Genomic DNA, 19,829 nt, shown 5'->3' on the forward strand with positions numbered 1-19,829 from the left:
GCATGTGCATACACACACCACACACACACACTTATCATCATCATCATCGTTTAACGTCCGTTTTCTGTGCTAGCACAGGTTGGATGGTTCGACCTGGGTCTGGGAAGCCAGGAGGCTGCACCAGGCTCCAGTCTGATCTGGCAGTGTTTCTACAGCTGGATGCCCTTCCTAACGCCAACCACTCCGTGAGTGTAGTGGGTGCTTTTTACGTGCCACCAGCACAGGTGCCAGGGGAGGCTGGCAGCAGCCACAATCGGTTGGTGCTTTTTATGTGCCACCGGCACAGAAGCCAGTCAAGGCGGCGCTGGCATCAGCCACGTTCAGATGGTGCTTTTTACGTGCCACCGGCACAGGTATCACAACTACTATTTCCATTTGATATTTATTTCGATGTTCATGTACTTGACTCAATAGGTCTCCTCAAGCACAGCCAGTAATTCTGCAATCCAAAGTACTTTGAATGGGCTCGGGCTATGCGAAACTGGTGCAGGAAGCAGCCTGGGTCTTTGCAGTCACAGCATATCTCCAGAGATCTCGGTCCTTTGTCATTGCCTCTGTGAGGCCCAACGCTCGGAGGTCATGCTTGACTACCTCATCCCATGTCTTCCTGGGTCTACCTCTCCCCCTGATACCTTCAACTGTTTGGGAGCGGCACTTCTTCACACATCTCTCCTCATCCATTCGCAGTACATGACCATACCATCGCAAGCGTCTCTCTTGCACACCACATCTGATGCTTCTTATTTATGTCCAGCATTTCTCTCAGGGTGCTTACACTCACATACAGTGTTGCCATTTGTATATAACTCCTTCCACCTCATCTTAAACATTTCATCATCTTTAGTAAGACCAACATTTTCTTTTGGGCTAAAATACACCGATGAGAGGAAGGGTGGCATCTTACATCTGGATGTAAATAAGAACCTGAAATACACTACACAGGTTGGGTTGGGTTTCTCTGTTGTTTACCAAATGACTGTGTTGAGACTCCATGAAAGAACCTCATCACAGCCACACAACCTCTGAAGAATCTCCCTCTTAAAAAGGAAGAACGCATTGGGTCACCATTATGGGTGCCTTTTACATGGCACCCATGACAGTGACACATAAAAGGCACCTCTGACAGTAACATATAAAAAGCACCCGCGACAGTGATGTGTAGAAGGTACCCATGATGGTGACATATAAGGTGGCGAGCTGGCAGAAACGTTAGCACATCGGGCGAAATGCTTAGCGATATTTCGTCTGCCGCTATGTTCTGAGTTCAAATTCCGTCGAGGTCGACTTTGCCTTTCATCCTTTCGGGGTCGATTAAATAAGTACCAGTTACGCACTGGGGGTCGATGTAATCGACTTAATCCATTTGTCTGTCCTTGTTTGTCCCCTCTGTGTGTAGCCCCTTGTGGGCAGTAAAGAAATAGGTGCCCATGATGGTGAAATGTAAAAAAGCACCCATTACATTCTGTGGAGTGGTTGGCATTAGGAATGGCATCCTGCTATAGAAACCAGGCCAAATCAGACAATTGGAGTTTGGTACAGCCCTCCAGTTTACCAGTTCCAGTCAAACTATCCAACCCATGCCAGCATGGAAAACAGATGCTAAATGATGATGATGATGATTATTATGTTTGAATCAAAGACAGGTTGGTTATGCCTGGAACCCCCTTTGATCATAGGTATTCTCAATCAGGGATGAACAATAACTTCCATGTTTTTTCACCCCCTGCCCCCTGGCTTCCACCCCATGTGAAGCTGATTTATTTATTTGATGATAGTAATTGTAATGTTCTTTCTTGCAGGTTTGGTTGCTCAATTATTAGGAATCGTAGTCCGTAAAGAAAGACCAGAACTGGAAGAACAGAAGGACTCTCTTGTACAGTCTATTGCAGCGAATAAGAAGAAACTCGAAGAATGTGAAGATGAAATACTACGGTTATTGTTCACCAGACTTTCTCCATCTTTGAGTATTGTTTTTAACAGAATTTCAACTGGGATCTATATGACCCCTGAAGGTCCATATAAGATTTGACGGAGGTGGGGGTGTCCATGCAACAAAATAGTAAATTGGTGATCTACAATAGTATTTTAGGGGCCCCTGAAAAAATTTTGTTTTAGAGCGAGAATGGATGAGGATAGCTGTGCGAGAAAGTGCCACATCCTAGCGGTTGAGGGAACCTGTGGAAGAGGTAGACCTGGGATGAAGTGGTGAAGCACAACTTTCGAACATTAGGCCTCACCAAGGAAATGACTAGTGACCGAGACCTTTGGAAATATGCTGTGCTTGAGAAGATCCGGAAAGCCAAATGAGACCATAACCTTGTGGCCTGTGCCAGGGGCATAACCATCCCACTTATGTGTAGCTTTTCCTTCTTTGGACACTAAACTCTGCTCGCGAAGACCTGTTGAGGCAAGTGAAATCAAAATGAAAATCAAATTCGATGACTGGCATCCATGCTAGCGGGGTGCAAAGAGCGCCATATGAGTGTGATCGTTGACAGAGCGGCTAACCGGCTTCCATGCCAGTGGCACATAAAAGGCACCATTCGAGTGTGATCGTTACCAGTTTCGCCTTACTGGCACTTGTGCCCCATGCTAGTAGGGTGCTAAGAGCACCATCTGATCGTGATCGTTGCCAGAGCGGCTAACTGGCTTCTGTGCCAGTGGCATGTAGGAGGCACCATTCGAGTGGGATCGTTACCAGCATCACCTTACTGGCACCTGTGCCATTGGCATGTGTAAAAAAAAAAATTCGAGCGAGGTCATTGCCAGTACCGCCTGACTTGGCCCCCATGCTGGTGGCATGTAAAAGCACCCATTACACTCTCAGAGTGGTTGGCGTTTGGAAGGGCATCCAGCTGTATGTATGTATTGGTATGTCCCAGGAGGGGAAGAATCATTAGTGAGTGGTGGACAGACTTGATAATGATTTGATGCGTCATTAGTTGTGGTTGATTTACACTCCTCCTCTTACCTCACCCCCTTACCTCCTCCTCCTCTTGTTTTCGTTAATGTTGCCAGATTGTTTAATTAACGACTGCTTCTTCCTTGACTTTCTCCTCCTCCTTCTAGTTTGTTGAATGAAACAAAAGGTTCCCTGTTGGAAGACGAGACTTTGGTAAACACACTGCAAACTTCCAAGTCGACATCACAGGAAGTGACAGAACAGCTCGCAACATCTGAACAGACAGAAGCCAAGATTGATTGCGCCAGGGAGGTGAGAATAATTTTCTATGACACCACAATGTTTTTGGAGAGAACGAGTGTGTGTGTGTGTTTTAGTGTGTGTTTTACATCCATTTTTCTATGCTTGCATGAGTTAGGTGGATTATCTCCATCACAGTGTTTACTCTCACTTGTACTCTTTTATTTGTTTCGGTCATTTGACTGTGGCCATGCTGGAGCACTGCCTTTAGGCGAGCAAATCAACCCAAGGACATATTCTTTGGAAGCCTGGTACTTATTCCATCGGTCTCTTTTGCTGAACTGCTAAGTTACAGGGGACGTAAACACACCAGCATCAGTTGTCAAGCGATGTTGTGGGGGGACAAACACACACAAACATATATATATATACACATATATACAACGGGCTTCTTTCAGTTTCCGTCTACCAAATCCACTCACAAGACTTTGGTCGGCCCGTGGCTATAGTAGACAACACTTGCCCAAGGTTCCACGCAGTGGGACTGAACCCGGAACCATGTGTTTTGGTAAGCAAGCTACTTACCACACAGCCACTCCTACGCCTATTCACATTTCACTACTTCACATTTTTTTTTTTTTTGTCACGAGGTCCACCATTCAGAGATCCGTCTTCGGTACTTCTTCCCAAATCTTCCTTGGTCTTTCTTTTCCACAGGTTCCTTCAACTTGTATTACTTGCTACTTTACCCAACTGTAGCATCACATCTTCATACCTATTTCTTTATTACCCACAAGGGGCTACACACAGAGGGAACAAACAAGGACAGACATAGGTATTAAGTCGATTACATCGACCCCAGTTCGTAACTAGTACTTATTTAATATTTAATCGACCCCGAAGGGACGAAAGGCAAAGTCGACCTTGGCAGAATTTGAACTCACAACGTAACGCAGACGAAATACCGCTAAGCATTTCGCCCGGCGTGCTAACGTTTCTGCCAGCTCGCCGCCTTTCATACCAACACACAGCAACTCATTCCCTAGACCCAATGATTATTTTCTTCTCTCTCTCAGTTCATTTGAACTCAGTCATCCATATACACAGACATCACACATCCACCAGAAACTATTCGCCCTGTTTCTTTCCCATCTTTCCAAAATCTCCATACTCAGAGCCTGTATTTCCCATACAAAAGCACACTTCGTACACAAGCATCATACAGACCACCTACACTTGCAGAAAGGATCCTTCTAATGAAGGTAATAGAGGTGGAGGTGATGTAAGTGAGAGGTGGAGGTGAAGTGAGTGAGAAGTGGAGGTGGAGGTGAAGTGAGCGAGAGGTGGAGGTGAAGTGAGCGAGAGGGGAAGGTGAAGTGAGCGAGAGGGGGAGGTGAAGTGAGTGAGAGGTGGAGGTGAAGTGAGTGAGAGGTGGAGGTGAAGTGAGCAAGAGGTGGAGGTGAAGTGAGCGAGAGGTGGAGGTGAAGTGAGCGAGAGGTGGAGGTGAAGTGAGCGAGAGGTGGAGGTGAAGTGAGCGAGAGGTGGAGGTGAAGTGAGCGAGAGGTGGAGGTGAAGTGAGCGAGAGGTGGAGGTGAAGTGAGCGAGAGGTGGAGGTGAAGTGAGCGAGAGGTGGAGGTGAAGTGAGCGAGAGGGGGAGGTGAAGTGAGCGAGAGGTAGAGGTGAAGTGAGCGAGAGGTAGAGGTGAAGTGAGCGAGAGGTGGAGGTGAAGTGAGCGAGAGGTGGAGGTGAAATGAGTGAGAGGTGGAGGTGAATACCTTCATGAGCTTTCATAACTCATATTTCCACTACTAGGTGGCACGTAAAAAGTACCCGCTACACTCATGGAGTGGTTGGCGTTAGGAAGGGCATCCAGCTGTAGAAACACTACCAGATCAGACTGGGCCTGGCGCAGCCTTCTGGCTTCCCAGACCCCGGTCGAACCGTCCAACCCATGCTAGCATGGAAAACGGACGTTAAACGATGATGATGATGATGATGAATTAGGCCATCTTAGTAACAGAACATGTCCTGGTTGTGGAGCCTTGGTTCAGGAATTCCAGTGTTTTAAGGGATGTGGAACCACGTATTACCAACTGTTGTTCCTAGATCTTACTCTGACCTGTTAGGGTCCGAGCTACGAGCTAGATAGGATGTAACCGCCTAAACCAGGATATATTGAAATCATGGAATGCAGCAAAAATTTTGAAAAACTTTCCAAAAACTTTTGCAAAAACTTTTGAAAAACTTTTCAAAAACATTTTGAAACACAGGCGCAGGAATGGCTGTGTGGTAAGTAGCTTGCTTACCAACACATGGTTCCGGGTTCAGGTCCACTGCGTGATACCTTGGGCAAGTGTCTTCTACTATAGCCTCGGTCCGATAAAAGCCTTGTGAGTGGATTTGGTAGGCGGAAACTCAGAAGGTAAAACCAAACGAAATGCTGCTAGGCATTTTGTCTGGTAGGCTAACCGTTCTACCATCTCGCTGCTCTAAATATTCCATTAATATTGATGTTTAATTGAGAAAAGATTTATTGATGCTTAATTGATTGACGTGTGTTATTGAATTGATTCTTCTTGTCTGTGATCATTCCAGGGTTATTCTCCATGTGCTGAACGTGCCTCAATTTTGTTTTTTGTTCTCAACGACCTTGGGCTTATCGATCCTATGTACCAATTCTCTCTTGACTCCTACATCGACCTCTTCATGTTATCAATTGAAAAGAGCCATCGGAGTACAAAGTTAGAAGAACGTATTCAAAACCTCAACGACTACCATACTTTTGCCATGTACAGGTTTGTCTATATCTTTCTCTTTCTTTCTCTTTTACTTGTTTCCGTCATTTGACTGCGGCCATGCTGGAGCACCGCCTTTAATCGAGCAACTCGACCCCGGGACTTATTCTTTTGTAAGCCCAATACTTATTCTATCGGTCTCTTTTGCCATGCTAGAGCACCGCCTTTAATCGAGCAACTCGACCCCGGGACTTATTCTTTTGTAAGCCTAGTACTTATTCTATCGGTCTCTTTTGCCGAACCGCTAAGTAACAGGGACATAAACACACCAGCATCGGTTGTCAAGCAATGCTAGGGGGACAAACACACACACGCATATATATATATATATATATATATATACGACGGGCTTCTTTCAGTTTCTGTCTACCAAATCCACTCACAAGGCTTTGGTCGGCCCGAGGCTATAGCAGAAGGCACTTGCCCAAGGTGCCACGCAGTGGGACTGAACCCAGAACCATGTGGTTGGTAAACAAGCTACTCACCACACAGCCACTCCTACGCCTATACACACATATATACATACATTATTTCGTTTTTGTGTTTGGTTTGCAATATTCTTGATGTGAATTCGTGTCGTTATCACCATTGTCATCGTCATCATTTAACGTCTCTCTTCCATGCAGACATACATCGAATGGTTTAATAGGAACTGGTAGACCGGAGAACTGTCCAGGCCCTAGTCGTCTGTTCTGGCACAGTTTCTACGGCTGGATGCCCTTCCTAATGCCAACCACTTTACAGAGTGTTCTGGGTGCTTTTTACGTGCTACCGCCATGGGTGCTTTTACATGGCACCAGCACAAGTGCATTTTATGCGGCACTGATACTATTGCACTTTGTGTGCATTTTATGTGGCACTGACACTAGTGCATTTTAAGTGGCACTGACACTAGTGCATTTTAAGTGGCACTGACACTAGTGCATTTTAAGTGGAACTGACACTAGTGCATTTTAAGTGGCACTGACACTAGTGCATTTTAAATGGAACTGACACTAGTGCATTTTAAGTGGCACTGACACTAGTGCATTTTAAGTGGCACTGACACTAGTGCATTTTAAGTGGAACTGACACTAGTGCATTTTAAGTGGCACTGACACTAGTGCACTTTGTGACACTGACACTAGTGCATTTTAAATGGAACTGACACTAGTGCATTTTAAGTGGCACTGACACTAGTGCACTTTGTGACACTGACACTAGTGCATTTTAAGTGGCACTGACACTAGTGCATTTTAAATGGAACTGACACTAGTGCATTTTAAGTGGCACTGACACTAGTGCACTTTGTGACACTGACACAAGTGCATTTTAAGTGGAACTGACACTAGTGCATTTTAAGTGGCACTGACACTAGTGCATTTTAAATGGAACTGACACTAGTGCATTTTAAGTGGCACTGACACTAGTGCACTTTGTGACACTGACACTAGTGTATTTTAAGTAGCACTGACAGTAGTGCACTTTGTGGCACCGACACTAGTGACTTTATGTGGAACCAGCACGAGTGCATTTTAAGTGGCACTGACACAAGTGCACTTTATGTGACACCAGCACGTGTGTTGGAACAAATTTTGTTGTGTCTGGGGAGGGTCATAATGCTAATAATAGTTACAACACACACACACAGGTTCAATTCCACTTCTTTATTGTTAGTCAATTGGTTGAATATGTAACCAACTAATCAACCATTTGTTTACTGTGTCAGTTAAACAATCAATCGGTTGTTTGTTTGTCCATCAAATTTCTGTCGCTGTTCACAACCTTTCCGGTGACCCACGACTCCCTACTCACTCCGAAGCTTGCTTTTGTCTGAGAACTCTGAGATTCAGTTGTATGTCTGTCCGTGTGTATTGATCTTTGTATGTGTATTTGTTTAGAAAAGGGGGTAAGAATGAGAGCAAATGAGGGGTTTGTGTATGTGGTTGTGTGTATATATACATCTCTGTGACAGTATGCGTGTTTGTGTGTGTGCACCAGCCATCTGTGACCTTTTCAAGGGGGTCATTCCTTTGTCCTTTTCGTCTTTGGTCATTCTCCTGTCCATTGAACATTTATGGATTTAGGTTGTATATATTTTACGTGAAGACGGGGAGGAGAGGACAAGGTAGGTGTGTATGTGAGCATCTGTGTGGGTATCTACATGTGTATGTATGCGTAAGAGAGCATGAGAGTGCGGTTGAATCATTTATGTACACTTATGTGTGTGTGTGAAGGTACATGGCTCAGACGTTAGAGTGTCAGGCTCACAATCATGAGGTAATGAGTTCAATTCCTGGGCCAGGCTGCATGTTGTGTTCTTGGGCAAGACACTTTATTTCACGTTGCTCCAGTAGTAGAAATGAATTGCGATGTCACTGGTGCCAAGCTGTATCGGCCCCTTTGCCTTTCCCAACATAGGTGGCGTGGAGAGGGGCGATGTCACTGGTGCCAAGCTGTATCGGCCCCTTTGCCTTTCCCAACATCAGTGGCATGGAGAGGGGCGATGTCACTGGTGCCAAGCTGTATCGGCCCTTTTGCCTTTCCCAACATCAGTGACGTGGAGAGGGGCGATGTCACTGGTGCCAAGCTGTATCGGCCCCTTTGCCTTCCCCAACATTGGTGGCATGGAGAGGGGCGATGTCACTTGTGCCAAGCTGTATCGGCTCCTTTGCCTTTCCCAACATCAATGGCATGGACAGGGCAATGTCACTGGTGCCAAGCTGTATCGGCCCCTTTGCCTTTTGCAACATCGGTGGCATGGAGAGGGCAATGTCACTGGTGCCAAGCTGTATCGGCCCCTTTGCCTTTTCCAACATTGGTTGCATGGAGAGGGGCGATGTCACTGGTGCCAAACTGTATCGGCCCCTTTGCCTTCCCCAACATTGGTGGCATGGAGAGGGGCGATGTCACTGGTGCCAAGCTGTATCGGCCCCTTTGCCTTTCCCAACATTGGTGGCATGGAGAGGGGCGATGTCACTGGTGCCAAGCTGTATCGGCCCCTTTGCCTTCCCAACATTGGTGGCATGGAGAGGGGCGATGTCACTGGTGCCAAGCTGTATCGGCCCCTTTGCCTTTCCCAACATTGGTGGCATGGAGAGGGGTGATGTCACTGGTGCCAAGCTGTATCGGCCCCTTTGCCTTTCCCAACATTGGTGGCATGGAGAGGGGCGATGTCACTGGTGCCAAGCTGTATCGGCCCCTTTGCCTTTCCCTTGGATAACACTGGTTGCATGGAGAAGGGAGGCTGGCATGCCTGGGCCACTGCTGGTCTTCCATAAACAACCTTGGAGGGGAACTTTCTTGGTGCAATCCCATGGTCATTCATGACTGAAGAAGGTCTTCTTCTACACTTGACAGAGTAATCCAAATGCTAAAAAGTTAATATCTGTAATTAGATACAATAATTACACGTATAACGACCAGTGTGTTTCTTCCTTATTAGATACGCCTGCCGAGGGTTGTTCGGGAAGCATAAGCTTTTGTTTTCCTTCCAAATGTGTGTGAAAATTCTCGAAGCGGCAAGCAAGATCAACATGGATGAATACAATTTCTTCTTGCGGGGAGGTGTGGTAAGTCTACCTTGGAGCAATTTAAAAAAAAATTTTTTTTTTGTCCTAACTTGTTTGTTTCAATCCCAGAATTTGTAATGTTTATACTTTACCAATGGGACCTGTAGAAATTCCACAGAACAAAAAAAAGAAAAGAAAAAAAAAAATTAAGAGAAGCTATTTAAGAAAGAAAGGACGATTTTTATTTCACTTCCAGTCACAATAATATATCGTATAATTTTAAAACTTCCCTCTGCTAAGCACTCTCTTTCTCTCTACCACTTCAACAAACTTTTTAACTATGTAATTCCCCTCTTCATGTCTTTCACATTTCTCTCCTTCTCTTCACCTTTCCCTCCTCACCCTACAGCACGTCATTAACACTTCTCTCTCCCACTATTCTCTCACCGTCTTTTTCTCTTGCTCTTCAACTCTCCCTTCAAATAACCACATGATACATTTGGCCTTAGTGTATTATTATACTCCTCTCTTCTTTCTTCTCTACTCATATTTCTCTCCCCTTCCTCTCTCTCACTTCACCTCCACCTCTCACTCACTTCACTGCCACCTTTCACTTCACCTCCACCTCTCACTTCACCTCCACTTCTCACTTCACCTTCACTTCGCTCACTTCACCTCCACCTCTCACTCACATCACCTCTACCTCTCACTCATATGACCTCCACTTCTCACTCACTTCACCTCCACCTCTTGCTCACTTCACCTCCACCTCTCCTCTCTTCACCTCCACCTATCGCTCACTTCACCTCCACCTCTCACTCATTTCACCTCCACCTCTCGCTCACTTCACCTCTACCTCTCCCTCACTTCACCTCCACCTCTCGCTCACTTCACCTTCACCTCTCGCTCACTTCACCTCCACCTCTCGCTCACTTCACCTCCACCTCTCGCTCACTTCACCTCCACCTCTCGCTCACTTCACCTCCACCTCTCGCTCACTTCACCTCCACCTCTCGCTCACTTCACCTCCACCTCTCGCTCACTTCACCTTCACCTCTCGCTCACTTCACCTCCACCTCTCGCTCACTTCACCTCCACCTCTCGCTCACTTCACCTCCACCTCTCGCTCACTTCACCTCCACCTCTTCCTCACTTCACCTCCACCTCTTCCTCACTTCACCTCCACCTCTTCCTCACTTCACCTCCACCTCTCCTCACTTCACCTCCACCTCTCACTCACTTCCCCTCCACCTCTTCCTCACTTCACCTCCACCTCTCACTCACTTCACCCCCACCTCTTTAACTAAAGTATGACAGGTGATCAAACAAGCAGATTATTATATAGATTTTTTTTACTCTGTCAATGTTTCCATTCATTGACCTGTGGCCATGCTGGAGCACAGCTTGGACGTTTTTGTTTTTTTTTAGTTGACCACATTGACTCCAGTTGTTAATTCTGGTGTGGTCTGGTACTTATTAAATGGCTAAGTTTACCTAAAGGGAAAAAAACTATGATGCATTAGGTACTCTACCAATGGCCAAGCACAATGACATGTGGTCATTTGCAAACGAATGCTGGCAAAGTCCTTGTGGTGCCTGGTTTTGACACCAAATTGCAGTTGGGCCTGAAAGTAGCTAATGAGGATCTCCCTCTTTCTGCAGGTCATAGACAGAGAAAACCAAATGGACAACCCTTGCAGTGGGTGGCTCTCCGATGCGGCATGGGACAATATCACTGAACTTGACAAGCTGACCAACTTCCACGGTGTGATTACATCCTTTGAACAGTATCCTAGAGACTGGCATATTTGGTACATCTCGTCTGAACCAGAACAGGCCTCTCTACCAAGTAGGTTGAGAACTTTCTAAATTTTTCAAAAACTGGGTTGGGACAGGGGGAGCTATTATTTTGTTGTTTTTCTCTGAGTTTTTGTATGTCCGGCCGACCATACTGTAGGGGTAGAGAGATTTGTTTTATCATCATCATCATCATTTTAACCCTTTGGAGATGGAGCATTGTTTGGAGTTTCAGTGTCAAGAAGACTGAGCCCTTTTCGCAAGCCCTACAGAGGGCATGCACTTAGTTTACAAAAAAAAAATTATCAAAAATGAAGTAATTACCTTACATATATAAAACTATATGTGTTCTTGTAGGAAATTGAATGAACTCATACAGTCTTCTTCATCATTCGACTCCTCGGCCATTAGATCAGCCTTTTCATCTCATAAGGGTCAGTGTCCTCTTTTCCAAGTCTGCATAGGTTGGAACAGAGTTTAAAGAGGCAGATTTTCTATGGCTGGATGCCCTTCTTGTCCCCAACCCTCACCTGTTTCCAATTAAGGTAATATTATTTCCTCATGGCTGGACGTGTTCACACAGAATATAAGAAATGAATCACACTGGTAGGGTGAGATTACAGGAAGATTTGGTTTCTATTTCCAGTAGGGTGTGATTAGGAGATTTGGTTTCTATTTCTAGCAGACCAAGAAACTATATACAGACTCCTGCTCCTTGAAAAGCTATGTTGATAGTCTGCTAGTTTTCCAACCTTTTTTTTTCTTCTTTCAGTAAGATTTGCCAAGAATTCTTTCAGTAAATTTCAAAATATTTCACTGATCATATTCCATATTTTCCAATAATTCTTCCAACCATAATTTTTTACCAATAATATAGTTTCTATTTCTAGCAGGCCAAGCAACCACATAGAGACTCATGCTTTTCTAAAAGCTGAATACATAGTCTGCTATTTTCCCAAACTTTTTTCTTTCAGTAAGATTTGCCAAGAATTCTTTCAGCAAATTTCGAAATATCTTTCTGATCATAGGTGCAGGAGTGGCTGTGTGGTAAGTAGCTTGCTTACCAACCACATGGTTCTGGGTTCAGTCCCACTGCTTGGCATCTTGGGCAAGTGTCTTCTGCTATAGCCTCAGGCCGACCAATGCCTTGTGAGTGGATTTGGTAGACGGAAACTGAAAGAAGCCTGTCGTATATATGTATATATATATATAAGTGTGTGTGTATATGTTTGTGTGTCTGTGTTTGTCCCCCTAGCATTGCTTGACAACTGATGCTGATGTGTTTACGTCCCCGTCACTTAGCGGTTCGGCAAAGAGAGACCGATAGAATAAGTACTGGGCTTACAGAGAATAAGTCCCGGGGTTAATTTGCTCGACTAAAGGTGGTGCTCCAGCATGGCCACAGTCAAATGACTGAAACAAGTAAAAGAGTATATTCTATATTTTCCAATAATTCTTCCAACCATAATTTTTTACCAATAATATAGTTTCTATTTCTAGCAGGCCAAGCAACCACATAGAGACTCATGCTTTTCTAAAAGCTGAATTCATAGTCTGCTATTTTCCCAAACTTTTTTTTTTCAATAAGATTTGCCAAGAATTCTTTCAGCAAATTTCGAAACATCTTTCTGATCATATTCCATATTTTGCAATAATTCTTCCAATGATTTTTTCCAACGATTGGTGTTGCTCTCTTTTAGGTGACTGGGACAATGCCTGCAATGAACTCCAAAGAATGCTTATAGTCAGGTCTCTCAGACCAGACCGAGTAGCTTTCTGCTCCACTACGTTCATTATTAACAACTTGGGCTCCAAGTTTGTTGAACCACCTGTCTTGGACATGAACCAGGTGCTCAGCGAATCATCAAAACGGACTCCGTTAATATTTGTTCTCTCTCCAGGAGTAGTAAGTCTTACTTTTTATTCTCATCTTGAGGTGGGGGTGGAGTTTTTTTACCTTTTGCTTTTTGCATTAATTCTTTCAGTCGTTTGATTTTTTTTGACCAATCAACAGACCAGTTGAGTAAACCAATCAGTAACGAACTTATTTTGACTACTGGAAACTGCTGTAAGTCCAATAGAAAAAAATATGTCATGACCATTATTTATGCTTTGTTTTATATATATATATATACCGGAGTAAACACACAAATTTGAAACAAGGTGGAAAAAAGAGTACTCAAATACCAGTGGTAGAGTAATATGCTTTATTCAAAAGCAGCAGAAAATTCAACAAAACTTGTTACTCTGAGTTTCACGTTCCCGTTCGTCGGACAGTTTTTGCTAGAATAAAACCGATATATATCGGTTTTATTCTAGCAAAAACTGTCCGACGAACGGGAACGTGAAACTCAGCGTAACAGGTTTTGTTGAATTTTCTGCTGCTTTTGAATAAAGCATATATATATATATATATGGGGTTTATCTTTTTAATTACCTGCTGCTGTATACCTTATTCCAAGGACCATACTTACTGAAGTAATTACCAGAAGTGCCTTTGGATACATCTATCCCTTAGAAGGTTTAAACATCTAACTTATACCTTATATATATATATATATCCACTAGCAGTATCGCCCGGCGTTGCTCGGGTTTGTAAGGGAAATAATTATATAAGCATTTTTAGAGATGTAAAGTATAATAGCCATCTCAATATGGCTAACCACAAAGGGGGAGGGGTGTTACTGTAGCTTTTTACGTTCTGAGATTTAATAATAAATTTTAGAGAGTTACTTCCCTTATATATGTCAAAAATGGATTTAAAAATGGGAAAAATTGATGGTAAATTTTTTTTTAAATCGTAGACTCATCGTAGACGCGCGCTAATACCCAGACAGTCTCGATATGAATCACGACTATAAGATACCCGGTTTTGGTTAAACTGCACCGCAAATGTGGGAGTAGTTAGGAATCTAAATCGTAGGAGACAGACACACAACCTCACTTTTATATATAAAGATTTCCTCTATTTACATAATATTGAGGTCTCTTTCTTTCTTTTGTTATCTTACTGTTTTTACCAATATACATATATATATATATATAAATATATATATAGTTACAGAGATGTACTTGCATAGCAAGTGACTTGATCTGAGATCGTGTGCTGGAACGAAAACAGTTGCAGCGTTGAAGGTGTTTATAAGCCATTTAAGAAACACACAAAAACCGTTAGATTCACTTCAACATTTAAATTTAATTTGTCAAAATATTTTCGTCGCTTTGAGACCGTGACCTGTTAGCACGATATTTTTGTCAGTGAACAGGTCGCGGTCTCAAAGCGAGGAAAATATTTTGGCAAATTAAATTTAAATGTTGAAGTGAATCTAACGGTTTTCGTGTGTTTCTTAAATGGCTTACAAACACCTTCCACGCTGCAATATATATATACACACATATATATATGTATGTATGTATGTATGTGTGTATATGTGTATGCATGTATGTGTGTGTGTGTGCGTGTCTGTGCTTGTGATTGCCCTCCACCACTGCTTGACAACGAATGTTGGTTTGTTTACATCCCTGTCACCTAGTGGTTTGACAAAGGAAACAGATAGAATAAGTACAATGCTTACAAAAATAAAACTGGAGTTGATTCATTAAACTACAATTCTTCAAGGCATTGCCCCAGCATGGCCACAGACCAATGGCTGGAAAAAGCAGAAGAATAAAAGAATACATTCTCTGCTTTGGTCTTATGTTCAAGGCATGAGAAAGCTTGAGTTTACATGAGAAGGCCTAACAGACCTGGTAGAAACAGCAGCCAAATCTCCCTCAAATCACACCTTACTGTCTTATGTATGTATATATATATGAGCCAATGAGGGGGACCTCTACATGGTAGCTAGACCTGGTAGAAATAGCAGCCAAATTTCCCCCAAATCACACCTTACTGTCTTATCTATGTATATATGTATGTATGAGCCTATGAGGGAGACCCCTACATGGCAACTAGACATGGTAGAAATAGCAGCCAAATCTCCCTCAAATCACACCTTACTGTCTTATGTATGTATATATATATATATATATATACAAGCCACTACGGTTATTTAATGTAAAGTCTTCCTCAAATCACTCTCGCTATTTACTCTCTTCCAAGAACATTTTCACTCACTCTTATTTCTTAGCTTGCCATACATTTTACTCATGTATCTATCAGCGTGATAGACAGAAACAAATATTACATCGCCATCGCATTCTATTGTCTACCTGTCAACATACTCACAGTGAATTACTTTCATTTTATTCGTTGCACACTGTGTGTGTGCGTGTGGTGTAAACCACATTAAGAAAAGCATTTGACATACACACCAGAATGTGAGTTTTCTGTAAATTTTGCTTAATTGGAGTTTAAATTTTAAAAACTGGACCTGGCATGACTCGATGCATTCTACTCTTAAAAATGCTAGGTAAATTGTAATTGAAGAAATCCTATATTGTAGATTTCTATAACTGACAAAGGGAGGCAGATAAAATCTGCCTTTTATAATAAGAGATATATATCATTGTCATTTAACACCTGCTTTCCATGCAGTTTGGAAAGTTTGATAGAAGCTGGCCAGGAAGAAGACTGCACCAAACTTCTGTGTCTGTTTTGGCATTGATTTTATGACTAGATGCCCTTCCTAACACCAACCACCCTACAGAGTGGACTGAGTGCTTTTTACATGGCACCAGCACAGGTGAGGTCAGTTTTGGCATGGTTTCTACAGCTGGATGCCCTCCCAAATGCCAATCACTTTACAGTGTGGACTGGAAGGCTTTTTACATCCATGAACCATGTGTGTATGTGATCACGTAACCGACCAGACCATCAGATGTTGTTACACATCGCTGGTCACAATGCGTTCGCATTGTTTTAGCCTTCAAATGACGCCACCCTGCTGGCTAAGCGAGCAGGCCAACAGAAGAAAGAGTGGGAGAAAGAGTGGTGAAAGAGTACAGTAGGGATCACCACCCCCTGCCGGAGCCTCGTGGAGCTTTTAGGTGTTTTCGCTCAATAAACATTCACAACGCCCAGTCTGGGAATCGAAACCGCGATCCTGTGACCGCGAGTCCGCTGCCCTAACCACTAGGCCATTGCGCCTCCACATGTGTGTATGTATGTGTATATATATGTATGTATAAATAATACAGTGATTGTTTTTTATCAGGAACAAAATGTTTAATAGGACTGCTATAGAAGTGCTCAATTAAATGAGACAAATATATTAAACTGTGGTTGCAGAACAAACAAATGTAAGGTCATCCACGTAACATTTCATATCTCAAGCATTTAATCACATAATGCTTTTTCTTAACATATATCTTTTTATATATATATCTATATATTTATATATTTCTTTATATTTTATGTATTTATTATTCAAGATGTTGTAATGTTAAAAAATATATATATTTTTTTTTAGTCACTAAAGTATTAATCATTAACCGCGATGGACTGTATTCACACACTTCTCTTATATTTTTCTTATATGCTTGTACTGATGAGTTGTGTTTCATCTTCCGTGATGTTATACATGTATATTCTATGTGAAAGAAAAAGCATTATGTGATTAAATATTCGAGATATGAAATGTTACATGGATAACCTTATATTTTTTTGTTCTGCAACCAAAGTTTAATATATATGTGTGTGTGTGTATATATATATATATATATATATACCGGAGTAAACACATAAATGTGAAACAAGGTGGCAAAAAGAGTACTCAAATACCAGGGGTAGAGTAATATGCTTTATCTAAAAGCAGCAGAAATTCAGCAAAACCTGTTACTCGGAGTTTCACATTCCCGTTCGTCGGACAGTTTTGTTTGTCCGACGAACGGGAACGTGAAACTCCGAGTAACAGGTTTTGCTGAATTTCTGCTGCTTTTAGATAAAGTATATATATATACCAGATAATACTCAATCACATACTTTATTAAACCACCACATAAGAGACTAGGGTTAAACATAAAAAGGCAGGACAAATCAGTGTACATAAAGGAATGTACATAAAAGAGTAATGTTGTATAAGTAGAATATATATTAAAAAAAAAGAGAATATAAATATAAGTAAATATAAATATAAGTATAGATTACATCTTATAGCTGTTGCATTTACAACCCCTATCTCAATTTGTATATATATATATATATGTGCATGTGTATATATATATATATATATATATATATATATATATATATATATGTGTGTGTGTGTGTGTGTGTGCATGTATATATATATATATATATATATATATATATAATATATATATATATATATATGTGTGTGTGTGTGTGTGTGCATGTATATATATATATATATATATATATATATATATATATATGTGCATGTATATATATATATGTGTGTGTGTGCACACACAGCCGTTTTCTATGCTAGCGTGGGTTGGACAGTTTGACAGAATCCAGTGGGTCAAAGGCTGATTTTCCATTCCTATAGCTGCACACATGGTCACATGTATGAGTAGCCGACTGACCACCAAACAGTATGCCGGTCATTCATCTCCAGTGTCTATCTTTTTGTTTTCTCCACACTAGGATCCTGCAAATTACTTAATTCAGTTGGCTGAAACGAAAGGAATGGGCGCTCGGTTCCACGCATTATCCCTTGGTCAGGGCCAGGCACCAATTGCTACAAGAATGCTGCAAGAAGGTGTTCGGGAGGTAAGGAAACTTTCTTTTCCAATAATTCCAATAATTGCTCTCTTTTAGGTGACTGGGACAATGCCTGTAATGCTTATAGTCAGGTCTCTCAGATCAGACCTATTTCTTTACTACCCACAAGGGGCTAAACACAGAGGGGACAAACAAGGACAGACAAACGGATTAAGTCTATTATTTCGACCCCAGTGCGTAACTGGTACTTATTTAATCGACCCCGAAAGGATGAAAGGCAAAGTCGACCTCGGCGGAATTTGAACTCAGAACGTAGAGGCAGACGAAATACCGCAAAGCATTTCGCCCGGCGTGCTAACGTTTCTGCCAGCTCGCCACCTTTCAGACCAGACCGAGTAGCTTTCTGCTCCACTACGTTCATTATTAACAACTTGGGCTCCAAGTTTGTTGAACCACCTGTCTTGGACATGAACCAGGTGCTCAGCGAATCATCAAAACGGACTCCGTTAATATTTGTACTCTCTTGTTGTTATCTGGGAATTCTTTGAGAAAATCTAGGGAAAGAGCAGTCGACTGATTGAAATGGAAATTTATTCTGTATTACTGACACTTGGTCGTGTCTGGCAAAGACAATTCTGAAAATGGACAAGTCCACCTAGGCATAAAATGTGTATATCACACAAGTATAAGAAGAGACAGCTTTGTAAATTGGTGATTAATTACCTTTCAGTGCTCTGTTCAAGTCATTATGGGTTTAGCTTGGAGCAGGTATGAGCTCAGCTTGGCTCAAATTTCCTCAAATACACAGGTTGATGCTTTAGCATTTAAACCAGCTGAAATATTCAAACCTATTTCTTTATTACCCACAAGGGACTAAACACAGAGGGGGACAAACAAGGACAGACATAGGTATTAAGTCGATTACATCGACCCCAGTGCGTAACTGGTACTTAATTTATCGACCCTGAATGGATGAAAGGCAAAGTCGACCTCGGCGAAATTTGAACTCAGAACGTAACGACAGACGAAATATGGCTAAGCATTTCGCCTGGCGTGCTAACGTTTCTGCCAAACCATTTTGCATCCGCACCATCAGATATGGCCTCTCGCACCTACCCAACAATGTCGTTCTTAAAATAAAGAATCACATTATCGAAATCTCGAAGCTATGAAGTAATGCATGATTAGTTTAAAGCAATGTGAATTAATAAGCATTGCATGCGACAGAATAACCTGAATACTCAGGCGTTGGACCAACCGTAATTGCCCCAAATATTCTCCCTGTTGTGTGTTAAAACAGATAGATTTGGCCTCTCACATCTACCTTACAATGGGATGGAAGCACTCCGTCGGTTGCGACGACGAGGGTTCCGGTTGATCTGAATCAACGGAACAGCCTGCTCGTGAAATTAACGTGTAAGTGGCTGAGCACTCCACAGACACGTGTACCCTTAACCTAGTTCTCGGGGATATTCAGCGTGACACAGAGAGTGACAAGGCCGGCCCTTTGAATTACAGGTACAACAGAAACAGGAAGAAAGAGTGAGAAAAAGTTGTGGTGAAAGAGTACAGCAGGGATCACCACCATCCCTGCCGGAGCCTCGTGGAGCTTTAGGTGTTTTCGCTCAATAAACACTCACAACGCCCGGTCTGGGAATCATGACCGCGAGTCCGCTGCCCTTACCACTGGGCCATTGCGCCTCCACCTTACAATATGTCATTCTAAAAGCAAAATATCACACCATCAAAACCTTGAACTTGCAAAATAACGCTAGATTAATTCAAAACAGTGTGAATAAACAAGTATTCAATTTGACAGGATAATCTGAATGCTAAAGGATTAATCTTACCTTATCCAGTCTAAATTTTGCTACATTATTCTATGTTGAAATTGACCACATCTGGCTTTTCATACCTACCCTACAATGTCATTCTAAAAATAAACATGTTCACATCGTTGAAATTTTGAAGCTATG

The 19,829-nt window shown here is 42.4% G+C and overlaps 1 protein-coding gene across 1 annotated transcript in view; it reads left to right on the forward strand.

The window, feature by feature from the left end:
• LOC115224528 (dynein heavy chain 2, axonemal-like) overlaps nt 1–19,829 on the forward strand; it is a 211,781-nt gene that overhangs the window by 170,863 nt on the left and 21,089 nt on the right. Inside the window, exons 67-73 of the mRNA XM_036513449.1 lie at nt 1,800–1,932; nt 3,070–3,214; nt 5,738–5,937; nt 9,362–9,488; nt 11,091–11,277; nt 12,926–13,131; nt 17,776–17,901. Of these exons, the coding sequence (XP_036369342.1) occupies nt 1,800–1,932; nt 3,070–3,214; nt 5,738–5,937; nt 9,362–9,488; nt 11,091–11,277; nt 12,926–13,131; nt 17,776–17,901 (1,124 nt within the window). The remainder of the gene's footprint in view (nt 1–1,799; nt 1,933–3,069; nt 3,215–5,737; nt 5,938–9,361; nt 9,489–11,090; nt 11,278–12,925; nt 13,132–17,775; nt 17,902–19,829) is intronic.

This window comes from Octopus sinensis, linkage group LG25 (assembly GCF_006345805.1).
Source record: "Octopus sinensis linkage group LG25, ASM634580v1, whole genome shotgun sequence".
Classification (NCBI taxonomy): Eukaryota; Metazoa; Mollusca; class Cephalopoda; order Octopoda; family Octopodidae; genus Octopus; species Octopus sinensis.